The 18,958-nt window shown below is 40.8% G+C and overlaps 1 protein-coding gene across 5 annotated transcripts in view; it reads right to left on the bottom strand.

The window, feature by feature from the left end:
• The window catches only part of NRP1 (neuropilin 1), a 147,356-nt gene that overhangs the window by 31,252 nt on the left and 97,146 nt on the right, over positions 1-18,958 (bottom strand). For all 5 annotated transcript variants that reach the window (XM_046678593.1, XM_046678594.1, XM_046678596.1 and 2 more), the window contains 2 exons: positions 16,433-16,577; positions 8,567-8,898 (listed from right to left, as the gene is read on the bottom strand). In XM_046678593.1, coding sequence (XP_046534549.1) covers positions 8,567-8,898; positions 16,433-16,577 — 477 coding nt within the window. The remainder of the gene's footprint in view (positions 1-8,566; positions 8,899-16,432; positions 16,578-18,958) is intronic.

Below are 18,958 nucleotides of genomic sequence, written 5' to 3'. Positions count from 1 at the left end.
TTGAGCATCTTTTCACATGCCTTTTGGCCATCTGTATATCTTCTTTGGAGAAATCTCTGTTCAGATCTTTTGCCCATTTTCTAATTGGATTGTTGGTTTTTTTGTTGTTGAGTTGCATGAGTTCTTTGTATATTTTGGATATTAACCCCTTATCGGATATGTGGTTTGCAAATATCTTCTCCCAAATGTTAGGTTGTCTTTTCATTCTGTTGATGGTTTCCTTTGCTGTGCAGAAACTTTTTAGTTTGATGTAGTCCCATTTGTTCATTTTTTCTTTTGTTTCCCTTGCCCAGTCAGACATGGGACTTGAAAATATGCTGCTCAGACCAATGTCATAAAGCGTACTGCCTATGTTTTCTTTTAGAAGTCTCATGGTTTTGGGTCTTACATTCAAGTCTTTAATCCATTTTGAGTTGACTTTTGTGCATGGTGTAAGGGAATGGTCTACTTTCATTCTTTTGCATGTGGCTGTGCAGTTTTCCCAACACCATTTATTGAAGAGACTCTCCTTTCTCCATCGTATGCTCTTGGCTCCCTTGTCGAATATTAGCTGTCTATAAATGTGTGGGTTTACTTCTGGGCTCTCAATTTTGTTCCATTGATCTGTGTGTCTGTTTTTGTGCCAGTACCATGCTGTTTTGGTTACTATGGCTTTGTAGTATAATTTGAAATCGGGGAGTGTGATACCTCCGGCTTTGTTCTTTTTTCTCAGGAATCCTTTGGCTATTCGGGGTCTTTTGTTGTTCCATATAAATTTTAGGATTCTTTGTTCTAGTTCTATAAAAAATGTTGTTGGAACTTTGATAGGGATTGCTTTGAATCTATAGATTGCTTTAGGAAGTATGGACATTTTAACAATGTTAAGTCTTCCAATCCAAGAGCACGGAATATCTTTCCATTTCTTTGTGTCTTCTTCGATTTCTTTCAACAATGTTTTATAGTTTTCGGTGTACAGATCTTTCACCTCTTTCGTTAAGTTTATTCCTAGGTATTTTACTCTTTTTGTTGCAATTGTAAATGGGATTGTATTCTTAATTTCTCTTTCTGCTACTTCGTTGTTAGTGTATAGAAACGCAACGGATTTTTGTACATTGATTTTTGTATCCCGCAACTTGACTGTATTCCTTTATTATTTCTAAAAGTTTTTTAGTGGTTTTTCTAGTTTAGTTTTTAGGGTTTTCTAGATATAAAATCATGTCGTCTGCAAAGAGTGACAGTTTCACTTCTTCTTTTCCAATGTGGATCCCTTTTATTTCTTTTTCTTGCCTGATTGCTCTGGCTAGGACTTCCAATACTATGTTAAATAAGAGTGGTGTCTGGTTCCTGTTCTTAGAGGGATAGCTTTCAGTTTTTCTCCATTGAGAATGATATTTGCTGTGGGTTTCTCATATATGGCCTTTATTATGTTGAGGTATTTTCCTTCTATACCCATTTTATTTAGAGTTTTTATCATAAATGGATGCTGTATCTTGTCAAATGCTTTCTCTGCATCTATTGAGATGATCATGTGATTTTTATTCTTTATTTTGTTAATGTGGTGTATCATGTTGATAGATTTGTGGATGTTGAACCATCCCTGCATCCCTGGAATGAAACCCACTTGATCATGATGTATGATCTTTTTAATGTATTGTTGTATTCGATTTGCTAGAATTTTGTTGAGGATTTTTGCGTCGATGTTCATCAGTGATATTGGCCTGTAATTTTCTTTTTTTGTGTTGTCCTTGTCTGGTTTTGGTATCAGGATAATGTTTGCTTCGTAGAAGGAGTTAGAAGCCTCCCCTCCTCTTCAAATTTTTGGAAGAGTTTGAGAAGGATAGGTATTAAGTCTTTTAGAATGTTTGGTAGAATTCACCAGGGAAGCCATCTGGTCCTGGACTTTTATTTTTTGGGAGGTTTTTAATTGCTGTTTTGATCTCCTTACTGGTGATCGGTCTATTCAAATTTTCTATATCTTCTTGGTCCAGTTTTGGAAGGTTGTATGTTTCTAAGAATTTATCCATTTCTTCTAGATTATCCAATTTGTTGGTGTATAGCTTTTCATAGTATTCACTTACTATCTTTTGTATTTCTGAGGTGTCCATTGTAATCTCTCCTCTTTCATTTCTGATTTTATTTATTTGAGCCTTCTCCCTTTTTTTCTTGGTGAGTGTAGCGAAGGGTTTCTCAATTTTGTTTATCTTTTCGAAGAACCAGCTCTTGGTTTCATTAATTTTTTCTATTGTTTTTTCAGTCTCTATTTTCTTTATTTCTGCTCTGATTTTTATTATTTCCTTCCTTCTGCTGATTTTGGGCTTTGTTTGTTGTTCTTTTCCAGTACCTTTAGGTGCACTTTTAGATTGTCTATTTGGGATTTTTCTTCTTTGTTGAGGTAGGCCTGAATTGCTATAAACTTCCCTCATAGAACCGCTTTTGCTGTATCCCACAGATTTTGGCATGTCATGTTTTCATTTTCATTTGTCTCCAGGAATTTTTTTATTTCTTCTTTGATTTCTTCATTGACCCAATCATTGTTCAGTAGCATTTTGTTCAATCTCCACATTTTTGTGGCTTTTCTGGTTTTCTTTCTGTAGTTGATTTCCAGTTTCACACCTTTCTGGTCAGAAAAGATGCCTGGTATTATTTCGATCTTAAATTTATTGAGACTTGTTTTGTGGCCTAATACGTGATCAATCCTTGAGGATGTTCCATGGGCATTTGAAAAGAATGTGTATTCTGTGGTTTTTGGATGGAATGTTCTGTATATATCTACTAAGTCCATCTGGTCTAATGTGTCCTTTAAGGTGAGTGTTTCCTTATTGATCTTCTGTGTGGATGATCTATCCATTGGTGTAAGTGGAGTGTTAAAGTCCCCTACTATTATTGTGTTACCGTCTATTTCTCCTCTTATGTCTGTTAATAATTGCTTTATATATTTAGGTGCTCCTATCTTGGGTGTGTAGATATTTACAAGTGTTATATTTTCTTGTTAGATTGTTCCCTTTATCATTATGTAGTGCCCGTCTTTGTATCTTATTACAGTTTTTGATTTAAAGTCTATTTTGTCTGATATAAGTATTGCTACCCTGCTTTCTTTTCTTTGCCATTTGCATGGAATATCTTTTTCCATCCTTTCACTTTCAGTTTGTGAGTGTCTGTAGGTCTGAAGTGTGTCTCTTGTATGCGGCATATACATGGATCTTGTTTTTTTATCCAGTTGGCCACCCTATGGCATTTGATTGGAGCATTTAGTCCATTGACATTTAAAGAAGCTATTGATAAATATGTATTTATTGCCATTTTGTCACTTTTCCTTTTTCTTTTTGGGTGTTTTAGTAGTTCTTCTCAGTTCCTTTCTTTTTCTCTTGCTCTCTTCCCTTGTGGTTTGATGGCTATCTTTAGTAATATGTTTGATTTCTTTCGTCTTATGTTTTTTCCTGCTTGTTCTAGGTTTCTGGTTTGTGGTTACCATGAGGATCCTATTTAATATGCTATGCATATAACAGTATATACTTGGTAGATAGACTTTTTAGCTTGACCTCTTTCTAAAAGCTCTACTTTTTCACTCCCCTCCTCCCACATTCTATGTTTTTCACATCATATATAGTCTTTTGTTTAGTGTGTGTCTATCCATTACCCTCTTATCATTGAAATAGGTAATTTTAGTACATTTGTCTTTTAACCTTCATATTATCTTCACAGGTAGTTGATCTGCTGCCTTTACTATACTTTTACCTTACAAGTGATTTTATTGCCTATTTTTTCTTGTTGTTGTTTTGGGATTTTTGATAATTTTTTTTCTTTTATCTCTATTTGTGGTCATTGCTTTCCCACTTAAATAAGTCCCTTCAGCATTCATTGTAGAACTGGTTTCTTGGTGACAAACTCCTTTAATTTTTGCTTGTCTGGGAAGCTCTTTATCTCTCCTTCCATTCTGAATGGCAGCCTTGATGGATAGAGTATTCCTGGTTGTAGGTTTTTTCCTTTTAGCACTTCAAATATGTCGTGCTATTCTCTTCTCACCTGTAGGGTCTTGACTGAGAAGTCCGCTGACAGCCTGATGGGCTTCCCTTTATATGTCACTTGTGGCCTTTCTCTTGCTGCTTTTAGGATTCTCTCTGTCTTTAATTTTAGACATTTTGATTATAATAGGTCTTGTTGTGGGCCTCTTTGGGCTTCTCTTGTTTGGAGCTCTCTGTGCTTCCTGAACTTGGATGTCTGTTTCCTTCCTCAGGTGAGGAAAATTTTCCTCTATTATTTTGACAAATAAATTTTCTGCCCCTTTGTCTCTCTCTTCTCCTTCTGGGACCCCTATAATCCGAATGTTAGCATGCTTGATATTGTCCCAGAGTTCCCTTACACTGTTCTCATTCTGTCTAATTCTTTTTTCTCTTTTCTGTTCTGCTTGGGTGATTTCCTCTAGTCTTTCGTCTAGCTCGCCGATCTGTTCTTCTGCCTCCTCTACTCTGCTATTGAGTCCCTCTAGTGAATTTCTCATTTCGAGTACTGTATTCTTCATTCCTGATTGGTTCTTTTTTATATCTTCCATTTCTTTGCTGATGTGCTCACTGTGTTCATCCATTCTTCTCTGCATATCTGTGAGCATCCTCATTATATTTTGTTTGAATTCTTTGTCAAGGAGGTCACTAATTTCTGTTTCACTTAGTTATTTTTCTGGTGTTTTGTAGTGTTCCCTTGCTTGGGAAGTATTCCTTTGCCTCCTCATTATGCCTCTTTCTCTGTGCTATTTTCTTTGTACTAGGTGAGTCGGCTATGTCTCCTGATCTTGGAGAAGTGGTCTTATGTATGAGATGCCTTATGAGGCCCAGCAGTGTGCTTCCTTCTCGTCACCAGACCATAAGCACCAGGAGTGACCCCTTTGTGGGCTACTTGTGTTCTTCTGCTGTGGCAGGGTTGCTCCCACTGCAGGTACCCAGGGAGTCTGATCTTTCCTTCCCTGGCCAGCTATTTGTAAATCTGGTTTGGAGGGGCCTCAGCACTGTTGGCTACAAAGTCTATTAGCACACTCTTATTGCAATTGTCCTCTTAATTGGGTTGGTACCCAGTGTAGCTGGTTGCTAGGCTCAGGGGTGTACCATTGTGATAGGTCTGAAGCCAACAAGGCTGTTGTCCGTTCTCTTAGGAGTGCAGCTGAATGGGGCTAGCCCTTGGCATGGAGGCACTCAGTTGTTTCAGGCTTTGGAAGGTGTGGCTGATCCTTTTTATGGCTATTTGTGAAGCACAAGTCTTCTGCTGCTGATAAGCCTCACCCCCCACTGAACCACACACACTGTCAACACAGTCCTGGTCCATGCACACTTCTCAACCCCCTGGAGCGTACCCCAATGCCACACTGCAGAGGCCCCCACCTCTGCCTCAATGCCCCCCACAGTTCACCTGGTCCTCACACAAGCCCTGCCCCACAGAGTCAGACACCCTTGCCTGCCAGTAGAGGATCAAGACACTCAGTCAATGCAGGCTGAAAAGTAGCCTGAGGGCTTGCTGTTAGGTGGGGCCAGTCCCTAGGGCGGCTTGCCTGCCCTGGCTGAACTGGATTAAATCTGTGCTCTAGTGGGTGTGGCAGACCCTTGGGCTAACAGCCCAAGGGACGCACCTCAATGGCCCCCACCATGTCTGCATCAGCACGCCTGGACCAGCTCAGAACAATGGCCCCCACCAATGTCTCAGTTTCCGGAGAGGATCCTCCTCTCACCAAGATGCCCCCAGAGCCCACCAGGTGAGTCTTGTTTCACCAAAGGACAGTCAGCCTTCTCTCTGGTGATTTTAGGTTGCTGCAATGAGTGCTGCAATTTGTATATGGGCCCTTTAAGACCCGGATCTTTTCGGCTTTCGGCCAATAGCTTTTCTGGGGTGTCCTCGCTGCAGTTAATAGCCAGCAAAGCCAGACAGTAACACCCTCTCGGTTGGGCTGAGTCCGAAGCATGGTGATAGCCATACTGCCCCCGCTCCAGCCCTCACTCCTCCAGGGAGGGCTCGTACCTTAGGGTGGCTCCTGCCTGGCCAGCTGAGAAGCTCCGCTGCTCCTAAAGGCGGCTTTTTTCCTCTCCTGCCAGAGTTACTGCCTCTTCTGCTTTCGTCAGGACTGTCCCTTGTCGTGGGGGTTCTTTTTATCCAGTTTTCAGTTTTCAATCCAGGGTGATTCTTCCCAAAATTGTTGTAACCTGGTTGTGTTCGTGGGAGGAGGCGAGTTCAACGTCTGCTCACAGCGCCATCTTGACGAGCTCTCCAGAGCGCTGACTCTTAACCACTAGACCACCAGGGCTGGCCACACTCATTTCACTGTTACATAAAAGGTACTTGGCATTCTATGCAGGTAACCTTCATTTGTAAGTTTAAATATAGTATGTGTTAAATATCTTTATATAATTTATAAATACATGCTGCTCCTAAATTGAAGGTTTTACCAGTTTCCTTTTTCATCTGAAGGATTGTATTTCTGGGGAAGGACAAGTTAGAAATCACAGATTGGGCTTTATATGAACATTTTAGAAGCTTTATGGTTTCAAATGTCATAGGAAGAATGATAATGATTGATAGAATCATATTTTAGGAATAAAATCTAACACATTCTGCCAATCTTGAACAGAGTTTTTTGTTAAAATTGGAAACCATGTGCTGGTTTCTTCTGGACTTCCATATGCAACGACTACAATAGAGAGAGCTTCAGACTGGACTGCAGAAACGCGGACTCCATAACAAAGAGTGCGACGCATCCGATGCCTCCTATCCAAAGCATATGGTGATTTGTTTCCCTTCTCTCTGAGAACGCTGGTGATGAAGAACATGTCACAACAGCACACACTGCCATGTGACAGCAGCTCCAGGAAGCTGTTGATTTGCAGCATATTCACACTCGGTGATAAAGTCACAAGGCTCCCTGCTCCTCAGAAAGATTAGCTCTTAGGGGAACTCCTGTTTCTGATGTTTATTTTTACTTTTTCTTTCACCAAAACAAGAGGGGCGGGCATAACAGGGGAAAATGAAATGAACACAAGAAAGAATGTAGCTGCACATAGATTAAAAAAAACACTGGAAAATCTGCAGAAACCACAAATTAACTCGGGGTGAGATGGGAGAGAAATTCCTACCTTTCCGACCACATCAGCCCTGTCGGTGGCCACTGCACCAGTGCTGACCTGCAGCGGGTGGGGGACCGGGCCGGCTCTGCAGAGCCCCACATCTGGACAGAGTGGGAGCTCACGGCTCCACCGGCTTTTGTTTCCTACCTGCAACGCCTTTGGCCTGAGGCACTATATTAAGCCTCATTCCCACACTCACTCAGAGTGGGGGCGAGGATAACATTCCCTCCAATGAACTAAAATCTTTTCACAAAAGGAGTAGGTCTTGAACAAAGCAGAGATGGAGAGGCTGGGACCGAAACGCCAACTGTGTTGGAGTGAGAAGCATCATCAGCTGATTGTCTGTGGTTGTGACTTATTTTAATCTCAAACCAGCTGCCAGGCCACCCAGCATACTCCTGGGCCCCCTTTCCTAGTTAGTGTTGTGTGTTCCGGGAATGCAAATGAATTTAACCATCAGCCTAAGTAAAACATAATCACTAAAGAATATCTGTTTGGCTAAAAAAAATTATATCACATGTTTTGGTGAATGTTGGAATATTTCCCTTTTCACTGGATCATCAAGAACCAACTGCATTTTAAAAGGTTCCAGTGCATAAAAAATAGCCTTAAGCATTATTTACAATAGCCAAAAGGCAGAAGTGATGAAAGCATCCATAATGGATGAATGGATACACAAAATGTGCCACGTACATACAATAGAATATCATTCAGCCTTAAAAAGGAATGAGATACTGACACATGCTACAACATGGATGAATCTTGAGGACATTACGCTAAGTGAAATAAGCTGTCATGAAAGGACAAATACTGTATGATTCCACTTGTAGGAGGCTCCTAGAGATGTCGAATTCGTGAAGATAGAAGGTAGAAGGCTGGTTGCGGGGGGGGGGGGGGGTGGAGGGGGAGGTGGGTGTTACTGCTTAATGGGTGCAGAGTCTCAGTTGTGCAAGACGAGAAAGTTCTGGAGATTGATTGCCCAACAATGTGCATGTACTTAGAACTACTGAACTGTACACCTAAAAAAGTTAAGACAGTACATTTTCTGTAATGTGTGTTTCACTACAATTAAAATTAAAAAAAAAAATACACTTAAAGGAGAGATGGGTGAGAGAAGGGGAAAAGGGTGAGGGGCCTGATAAATTGGAATCTGCAGAGAACTGAGCTCGTCCTGGGCTGTGCTGTCAGCCCGCTGGCCCCACCCTCAGGGCTGCCCTGTGCTATCTGTGTTCCCCACGAGGAGGGAAAGGTGACAGCAGCGCGGGGTTCTTTTCCAGGTTTATCTCAGACATCGTTTCAGCTCCCCATTCCCATCTTCCCTAGAATGGGATCTTACTGACAGCATCGCACACCTCCACTGCTCTCATGGCTAAAAGGAAATAAGAAGTTATGCTTCCTCAGGAAAACGCTGGAGGTCCTTGATTTAAGTCAAGGACATGCCAAAGGACTTCCTCACTGGGCAGGCACTCCCTGTCCCTGGACCTCACCTTAGCCTTGCGCTTGCTGTCGTCCATGATCATCTTCCAGTCCGAGCCGTTGTTGCTGTATCCTATCTTGAATTTCCTCATGAACACCTTGTTCTCCCGGTGCTTCCCCCCCTGAATGATGACGCCCCTCACAATCTTCTCCTCCCCCAGGTCCACTTGGAGCCACTCGTTTATGTATGGGTGAGGTGCCGATGGTAGTGCCCAGCCGGAGCGACTGGTTACTAGGCGAATATTTTCAGGCATCCAGTTTCGGTCCCCTTGGTTTGAGGCTGTAATCTGGGAGTCAGAAATAAGTCCAGACACCATACCCAACATTCCAGAGCAAGGATAATCTAGAGTGGAATGAAATAGATAATGTGAAATAGTTTTCCAGAACTCTCCACGCTTAGAAAGAGAATACAACATATCAAATAAAAACATTGTATCCATTCATATGCATTTTTAAATCTCTGGATTATTTGACATTACTAGAGCCTTTCCTCCCTCAAAACTTTCTTCCACTCCTTCAGAACTTCCCTCCCTGCACTCACATTCCAATAAAGGAAATCTTCAATAAGAACACACATGTCCCCCGTCTTGAGTTCTTTCAAGTTGAATGTCAAACTCTTGACGTTCCAGCCCCTTTGGTGTTGAGACATTATCCCTACATGAAGTGTAGGCCCCGCTCAATAGGGTTCAGATTATGATAACTGGATATAGATAAATCAACAATTCCAACAGCAAGAGAGTTGCTAAAACAAAGGTAAAAAGAAGGTGATGAGGAAGTGCATAGAATGAAAACGCTTGACTCAGCCTGAAGGAGTAAGATGGGCTTCTCGGGGGGGCGGAGGGCCTTGGGACTGAGTGTTGAAGGAGAGTGCCCATCGTCCCCGACAGGTGCCCTCCCCATCCCCACTTCTAACTACATTAGAAACTTTCCACACGAATATCCCATTGTCCTCTCAAATGTACCATGTCCAAACTGAAACAGTCTTTTCCCCTGGACACTCAATTCCTTACTGAGTTCTGTATTTTAGTTGGTGGCATTACTAATCAGCTAGTTCCTGCCTCGTCATCTTGTCTTTCCCTATTTTAGGTTTCCATTCCTGTTCTGCTACCAAATCCTGGCATGTTTTCATAAAAAAAAAAAAAAAAGATATCTTGGACCTGGCTTGTGGTCTCTACTTCCTTTGGCATCATCCTGATCTGAGTACTCATGGCTGGGGTGCTAAATGGTCTCCTGGTTGGCCTCCCAGACCCCACTTTTGAATCTACAGTACACATAACTGCCGTATAACTTATCATAAGATTTTGTTTTTGCAATGTCATTCTGCGGCACAAAAATCTTCCATTGCTAAATAAAATAAGCCAGAGGTGAAAGGACAAATACTGTGTAATTTGCTGATATGAGGGACATAGAGCAGTCAGACTCATAGAAACAGGAAGTAGAATGGTGGTGGCCTGGGGCTGGAGGGAGGGGGAAGGGGGAGTTAGTCTTTAATGGGTACAGAGCTTCAGTTTGGGAAGATGAAAAATTCTGGAAATGGATAGTGGTGATGGTTGCACAATAAAGTGATTGTACTTAGTGCAACTTAAGTTTGTACTTAAAAATGGTAAAAGTGGTCAACTTTAGGTTATGGATATTTTACCACAATGATAAAAGAGAGAGATCTTTAAAAAATTTCCTGGAGCCGGCCCCATGGCCCAGTGGTTAAGTTCGCGCGCTCCGCTTCGGCGGCCCAGGGTTTGGATCCTGGGCGCGGACATGGCACCGCTCATTAGGCCGTGTTGAGGTGGTGTCCCACATGCCGCAACTAGAAGGACCCACAACTAAAAATATACAACTATGTACTGGGGGCATTTGGAGAGAAAAAAAAAGGAGGGGGGAAAAAACAAGAAGATAGGCAACAGATGTTAGCTCAGGTGCCAATCTTTAAAAAATAAAATTTTCCTTGGCTCTCCGTTATTTATAGGATGATATACAAAATCTCTCTCTGGCTTTTAAGACCCTCATTTTGATTTCGTCCTTTTATCTAATCTTATTTTCTATTACTGTCAGTATATTCCAGTTAATCCATTTTCTTCTTATATATCATAGATATAATTCTCATCATTGCCTTTGCTTAGAATGTTCCTGCTGCCCCCTCATCCTCCTGTTAACAGAGGTAACTTCTGCCCAAACTTTAAAACCCAGCTTAAGACTCTTCACGAAAACTTCTCAAACGACTCTAACCTTTATCTGAGCTCTCCCTTCTCAGAAATAGGATTACATGAACAGGGCATAACACAGAGTTTAGCACTGAACGGTTCTCTCCATGTTTTAAGATTGGTAGTCTTGTATCCACAGCTAGATTATAAATTCTTTGAAGGCAATGAATACCATCGTAGATCTTTTCATATCTTCTACAGCCCAAGTAGCTTTTGAACCCAAGGAGACTGTCAATAATTGATTACTTGATTGGTGGCTTAATAAAAAAATGTTCAACACCTCAATTATTCTCCTTTCAAAATTGTACACCTCAATCAAGGACATGCATAGGAATGATAACCAATTTTTCTTTGAAGCAACTCAATTCTGCACAATATAATCAGAATTTTGCCTAAAAATATAATCACCCTGAGCGGCATGTATCTAATGCAAATAAACTATGTCCATGTTATCAGCTGAACCTCATGAATTAATCACTCAGATCCTTTCCACATGAGTTGTACAGTTCAGAGCACGTCGTTTCTTTCCTCAAACATTCCTTGCCTGCTTGCCTAGGAATTATGCATGTACTTTCAACCAAGCAGGCCAGGCCTTCTGTATCATGTGCTTGCAAGGCCTCTCATTTACCCCTTTTGCTGGAGGCAACTGAAATGAAGAACTTTCTCGCCTAGGTGTGGGGCCTATGGGTTGAAGGAGTTGGAGGGTGGGAGGTAGGAGAGGCCTTCTCTCATTCTGTTCCCTATACTAGGAATTCCCCATCATCTTGCCTTTCCCACTATCTGTACCACTTAAAATCTTGACCCATTTTCGAATGTTACGTCATTTATTCAGTTTTCCTGATCTCTCCAACCAAAGGTGGTTTTCCTTTTCTGGGAGTCTTCCTGGAGCTTTATCTGCACTTCTCATCTTTTGGGGATCATATTCAGTTCCTTGGGTTGCTGCTTTATGCCTCCCCAGATTTTAAGTTCTTTCAGGGCATGAACTATGTCATATTTAAAAATTTTCTGTGACTCCTTATGCCCTGCTTTATACATAGTGTTTGCTCAACAAGTATTTGTTGAATGAATCAACTTATCGACACAAGGAAAGGCAGCTGTCATTTTTCCCAAGCACCCTTTCCTGTAATGCAGCCACAGTAGTTGCTCCAGGCTGGGATCTGGAAACCAAAAATAAATTCAATGGGGATTAAAAAAAATTTACAAAAACTCTTCTACTGAGGGACTCTGAAATTATAGTGTCAAAAATAGAAGTCACAGTTTTGGTCACTGTGGTCACACCTGCCTGATTCAAAACCAGTTTTTATAAAGAAAATGTTTAGCTGGTAATGAGGACCAGATGTTACCATTTGGAGAAAAACACAATTACCTTGAATACTGTAAGGAGCACAGAACCTTTACCAGATTGATGTCCTTTCTCTGACGCAGAGCCAGCTGGGGCACAGCTTACGTATCGGCAAACATAGTGATGCCCAGCCCCACTCAGCCGACACATCCATAGTGCTCCAGTGAGACTGTCATTCTTTTTGTGTGTCTGCCTCATCCAAAAAGAACAATGAGGATTTGCCTTTGACTGAAAACTATGTGACTCTTTTACAGTGATTGGGAGAAAAACTATATTAACAACCCAAGGTTTGAATGAGATGCTAGGATCTAACTCTGTTCTTCCATAGTAGGCTGGCTCAGATGCCCTTTAGCCTGACTTCATGTCAAACCCTTTGGAAAGAGTGCTGCCAGATTTAGCAAATAAACAATCAAACAAAAACAGCAGAACAAGAAACAGGATGCTCAACTAAATTAGAGTTTCAAATAAATAAGGAATAATTTTTTAGTATAAATATGTCCCATACAGTATTGCAGGGGACATACTTATACTAAAAAATTATTCCTTATTTATTTGGATAAAATTTAACTGGGCATTCTGTATTTTACCTGGCAACCCTGTTTGCAAAGCTTAAAACCAACCCTTGATGGGAGGGAGAGATGAGTTCTGTGATGGGGGATTGAGGCGTTTATTTTCATTGATACTATTTTACAACAAAATCTTTGTATTCAGCTTTAACAGGAAAACAGAGATACACTGGCAAATCAAACACTCAGTTAATTAATTTTCAAAGAATGAGAAAGTAACAACTGCATTTGATGGGAGAACCTGAATGAGCATAATTTAATCTTCCCCTGATGACTCAGAAAGTACCTCTGGATGTTGTGGTGCCTGAGATCATCCCTGAGAACTTTGATTAACACAGGAACACACTGACGTGTGCAGAAGCACCAGTTAACAGACTTCCTGCTAACAAAGCAAGTTAACAGAGTTTATAGTGTGTCCTCATACATCACACAGTCACCTTCCAAGATTATTTTCATCAATTTCCATCTTTACCAAAATGATGAAGACTGGTTTGTCAAAATAATGAAAATGTTCCTTTGTCAATCACCTATAAAGCAGAATTCTTTGCTCCAATCTTGTTTTCTTTATATCTCTATGTGGTGACACACCATTGTATTCTCTGGATTTCCCAGGATTATATATTTCTAAAAAAATACTTTCTGAATATAAGAACTAGGTTAAAACTGGGGACTCGAGACTTTGGAAATCAAGTGCTGTACTCACATGGTAACTTTTAATTCTATAGCTTTTTAAGAACCCAGATTGAGTTAGGATATGCCTACTCAAGAGGACAGGGTGAATTTTTTGAGATCCATCACTTGTTTGTCAGAAGGCCTGGATAAAACCGCAATTCATTCATTCATTCAAAAATAAGCTCATGGAGCACTTACTATGCTCCAGATATACAGGGCACAATAGAAAATAAGGCAAACATGGCCCCTGCTCTCACGGATCTTCCAGTCCAGCAGAGATTCTTGTTTGTTCTTTTATTAATTTTCACTCTCAGGGGACCATGGCCTCTAAAGGAAGAAAATCATCTGTGTCTAGTATCAAGAAGAAAACACTGATATCCTTGTCTCGTTAGAGTCTCTGCTTGCTGGGTATTATTCTAGGTTGAACTGATTAAGTACTATGTACTGTTCACTTGGTACCATTCGATGATCACTTATTCTAAGCCAGGGATGTTACAAATATTCTTTCATTTAATCCTCATTACAGCTGAATATCTTACTGACCAGGAAATAGAGATCAGAGGGACTAAATATCTTGCTCATGGTCACACTAACCAAGTGGACAGTCCAGAGCAGAGCCTGGATGGATCTGTACCCCTTCCATCTGTGTGACCATCATCGTAACATGCTGGCCTCCCCAAGAGCTGCCTTGACCAATCATTTGTAGCTATCTCACCAGAAAGAAAGTGTCTAAAATATATTAGGGGTCATGGTTAAGATACTAGCACTGTGAGTCTAAAAGCAGTATCTTATTTGAAAAAAAATAGCTACTTAAAATAATTGTAAAAGAGAATATGTGTGAAAATATCGGAATATGCTATTTTAGACATCTATGTTTAATAACTAGGTCATTTAACTATTTTCAATAATCTGATAAACTATTTGCCTTTGTTGTGTGTGAAGACACACTCCCAGAATTAACTTTCAGGGAAATTTTTGTGAAAATGAAAAAGAGCAGTTCAGATTTAAATAAGCATTTTATTTAACTAAAAGGAGAGCCTGGAAATTCAGACTTCGGACTAACACGTTTGGAATCTTTATGAAGTTTACCTCATTTTTTTCTTTTTTCTTTTGGTACAGTGACATTGGATTAGGTTGGAGGAAAGGGCCAGAAATTTTCACTCTGACCTCAAATGGCCTCGTTTCTTTGAATTTATGGGTAGTTTCTCAAATCTGTAATGCTCTGAACATGACTTAGATCTTCCTTTTATGTAATTGCTGATCAAAACTAAAGCCAAGGTTGCATCTAACTTTTCAATGTCCTTTCTTCCTCCAAACCCCTCTCCACCCAATTCCTGCTTCCAAGGCCTTGAACATCCTAACTCTTAGATCCCAAAACAACAAACAAGTCTGTCTCTAGGATGGAAATAAATAAATAAGTAAATTTTGCTAAGAAATCAGATATCAGTTTTTACTTTCCAAAATGGACTCTACTGTAAACAAGGGTAGTTTTTTTCTCCTTAGCTCTTCTCCAAATTATTTGTAATTTCATGGAAAATTACCCAGGTGATTTTTTTTTTCCCTCCAAAAGTCAGTATCTTCCTTCTCTTAAAATATTTATACCAAAGAGGATAAAAATAAAAACAATAGTGTTGGCATTCATGGAGTGAAAATTCAATGCCCTGAATATGTATAATAACATAAGAGTAACAGATAGTTCACACACTTTTAAAAGTTGTTCGCTGTTAATTACCTTTTGATTAATCAGTTGCTGATTCTGTTTGTGAACTTTTAAGCTTACTCTGAAGTTTACCTTGTACTGCCTTTTTTTACAAATGAAAACTTTGCAATGTATTTAGGTAAACGGAAAGGAATTCTAATGTGACTGCCATTCACTTCAGAATACAGAGCAGCTGTGTAGGAAGATTGGGGGCAAGTCCCAGCAGTGCTGACAGCCATAGAAACACAGTGAGAATAACAGCCAAGACCATTCTTCTACTTCCAGCTCTGTCCCGACCTGGCCCTAATCTCTTAGCATCATACATGGCTAATCTCTCAAATGGGTACAATCCATCTACTCAAAGAAAATTTAACAGAGACTTTTAAAGCCCTATTAATGTCAGAAGAAACAAACTGAAAAACTACAAACATTGATAAACTGATTTCTAATATTAGTACAGTGGGCCCTCTATATCAGTGGGTTCTGTGTCCATGGATTCAACCAAACACCGATGGAAAGGCCTATGATGACTGTGTTTATACCAAACACACAGACTTTTTTCCTTGTATTATTCCATAAACAACAGAACATAACAACTATTTACGTAGGACTTACATTGTATTAGGTATTATAAGTCATCTAGAGATGACAAAGTGTACGAGAGGTTGTATGTAGGTTATATGCAAATAGCCATTTTGTGTAAGGGGCTTGAGCATCCACGGATTTTGGTATGTATTTGCAGGGGTCCTGGAACCAATCTTCTGCGGTTACCGAGGGACAACTGTATATTCATTCAACAAAAGGTAGGTATATATTGAGACAAAACCTAAGAGAAAGTTGTCAGGGTAGACAGTGAATAAAAGGAGAAATTCTCTTAAGTTTAACCCCTCCTTAACTGTAGCTGAAAGGGCCACCTCTAGACTTCAAAATTAAAAGATAAAGCAGGTGGGGAACATTTCATACAACAGTTACTTATTGTAAATCTACCAAATACCAGTCAGTGTGCTGAGCTCCCAGGAGATAAGGATGGAAGGCAGATGCTTGTCTTCATGGAGCTTACCATCTAGTGGAAAGGCACCACTTCAATACCTACCACACGCCAGGCTGTGCCAAGTGCTTCATATCCACAGGCTAACCCATCATGACAGCAACCCTGCCTGGTGTACACCATTATGACTGTTTTCCAGGTGAGATAACTAAGGTTTTGAAAGGTAGCAGATTACCCAAAGAAATAAGCTAGTGAGAAAGTGCAAGTTGGACTTAAAACTCAGATTTGTCTAAATCCAAAGCGAGTGCTCTTAACTACTGAATGAAAATGACAGCATTTATACAAAATTACTCTCCCTATATTTAAAAGTTTAGACAAATCAAAACTAGGCAATCTTCAGGCCAGAGCTCACCTGTCATCTTGCAGCCATATACTTCAAATCTCAATGATATGCCAGTCTCCCAAGTCAAAGGTTTGATTCGGACGAATCGAGTTATCAGTGGTTTGGGGAAAACTCCAAACACAACATCTGTGGGGTTGGTGTTTCCTTGAAAAATCTATAGGGAAAAAGAAAGGGCCTTTTAATAACAGGCTTTTGGGATTTAAAACAAATCCAAAAATATGTTTTCATAAATGCTTGTAAAAATTATTTACAATTTCAGTGTTGCCTATCAAAGTTGAGCTGTGTTAATAACTTATGTTATTTTTCCACATGATGGCTATCAGAAAGGATCGTGTCTAATATAGAATGTTGTCCTCATCATTTATTCAATTTTCTGAGTGACTAGAGCCTCCAAAAACACCATTACACGGACAACATTTGTTAAAGAATATGTGCTATTATTTTTAAAAGTGGGAAATTATTACTTTATCATAAGGACCTACAGAATACCATAGACATTTCGTGGGAACTCTATTTTACTTTCCCAGAACCCCCGGAAAGAGGGCTTTCTGAGTTCAGTGTAGGGTCTGGCTTTTTGAAAATTCTAGGTTATGCTCCAGCTATGGCACTAGGTCAAGTAGCTTCCTCCCTTTTAGCCCATTTCTTGACGGAAGATCTCATCCCTGACATTAATTCATGACTTTAATCTTTTTTGGTTATTAGTAAAATTATGTTTTAGTGGTCAAAATGAAAACTGAGTTATAAATTAATGGAAAATCAGCTTTTCCAGGGCTTCTGCTTCTAGTTTTAAAAATGAGTCATCTTATTCTAAGAAAGATGAGGCAAATGTAATGAGCACCAGTCACGAACCAGTTTCCCGCAAACATCTGTCGGGGCCACTCTGCCAGGGCCTGGTGCCACAGCAGCTCTCCAGCAAGATCTCCAAGGAGTGGAGCCTGTCTGCCGTGGTGGACCACTGGCACTAGCCCTGCCTCAGGTGGAACCGAAAGTCTTCACTTTCCTGGTTCTTACTTCTGCCCTGGGTTGGGGACAGCCCATGGAACATGCCTCAGTGGTAAGTGCTTGTACCCAGCACTGTCACATAGCCGGTCTCCTCTGTCCTCTGTCCAGGCTGTGTAACTAGAGCATTACTGGGTCCATCAGGGGCTTGGGGATTCCTCCCCACCTTTCCCGGTAAGTTCATGGAAGAGGACCACAGTTGTCTAATGCTTGCTCTTCCCCTGGGAGAAAGGGCTTCTAAAAGTTGGGAGAGTATTTTTACTTCATTTAGCTTAAGTGGCCTGCACGGTGGAAGGTAGTCAAATACTTCACAAAGTCAGCCGCTGGCCTGATCCCTCTCTGGAGACGATTTAATATCATAATTTATCCTAGCCTGTGATGGCTTCTGGATTTCTGTCTTACTTCAGCAAATCTCTCTGGGAAACAATCTGTGTGGGAGCATTTTTTGTGTGACAAGGAATAATGAGTAGCTGCCAGAAGGAGCAGAGTCCCAAACCATAGTGCATGAAGGGTCAGTAAGCCTACTTCGGGGAGAGACCAGCAGTCTGTCAAGATGGCTGCATGCTCCAACGTAGGTTGGAGGGGTGCACATTTGGCTCATTCTGAGGGAATTTTATGTTTGCTGAAAACCATGGAAGGACATACATTCCACTCCACAAAGAGAAGATTGCCAGAGTTGTAATTGGGGAGGTAGGGCCAGCTCTCCAGAGGAAAGTGGGGCAGAGGGAAGAGCGCAGTGGCTGAAAGTCCTCACAGTACAGAGAAAAGCAGGGTGGGCAACAATAACCAGTCTCCAGGTGGACATCTGAATTTCATTTAGGTCAATGAAAGCACTCAGACAGATGCTAGCTCTAATCTCTGCTGAATCCTTCTTTATTCCTTCTGCCTCTTACTCTGGAAGCCCTTCTGTGTGCAGGGTGTTCCTGACAGTGGATCCAGGGCAAGCTGTGCACCATCAGACTCCCCCTCAGAACTGTGTGTGCTCTCTGACACCCCCTTCCGGGCCATGGAAACAGTCCATGGACAATGGCTGAAGAGGACATCTTGAAGAAGCAGCAGTCATTTTTTTAAAGAAATGGGCTGAAGGTCTAGGGTCAGTTCCTCCTACTCTCTCTGCGTTCTTTTGATTGTTCGTATGTGCTTGGCTTTAGTGAAGTTTTTTGATTGTTTCTTTGAAACTAAAGCATGTCTTCGAAAAACTACTCTAAAATAAGAATAAGCCATGAAACTCAGGGCCAAAATTTACTCGCTTAACCTCCACAAATGTTGACTGTGAGGCGTTTTCTTTCCCTGATGGAGGATTGGTTTCATGTCCTCCAGGGCTAGACTATGGCCTTGAACTTGCCTGTCCACAGAACTTCTCTTTCACAGAAAAGGAATATATCTGCTTCCATCTTGCCTGACCTAAATGAGTGGGGGTTTGCAGCTAATGAAAGGGAATTAATAGTTCTCTCAGTCCACACCCAGGAGGCCTTTCTCAGATCCAGATCCAGAAGGAGAAAATCAAGACCATGAATGTTCGGAAAAGAGACAAGG

The sequence above is a fragment of the Equus quagga genome, chromosome 12 (genome assembly GCF_021613505.1).
Source record: "Equus quagga isolate Etosha38 chromosome 12, UCLA_HA_Equagga_1.0, whole genome shotgun sequence".
In the NCBI taxonomy this organism is placed as follows: Eukaryota; Metazoa; Chordata; class Mammalia; order Perissodactyla; family Equidae; genus Equus; species Equus quagga.
This window is presented reverse-complemented; position numbering and strand designations above follow the sequence as displayed.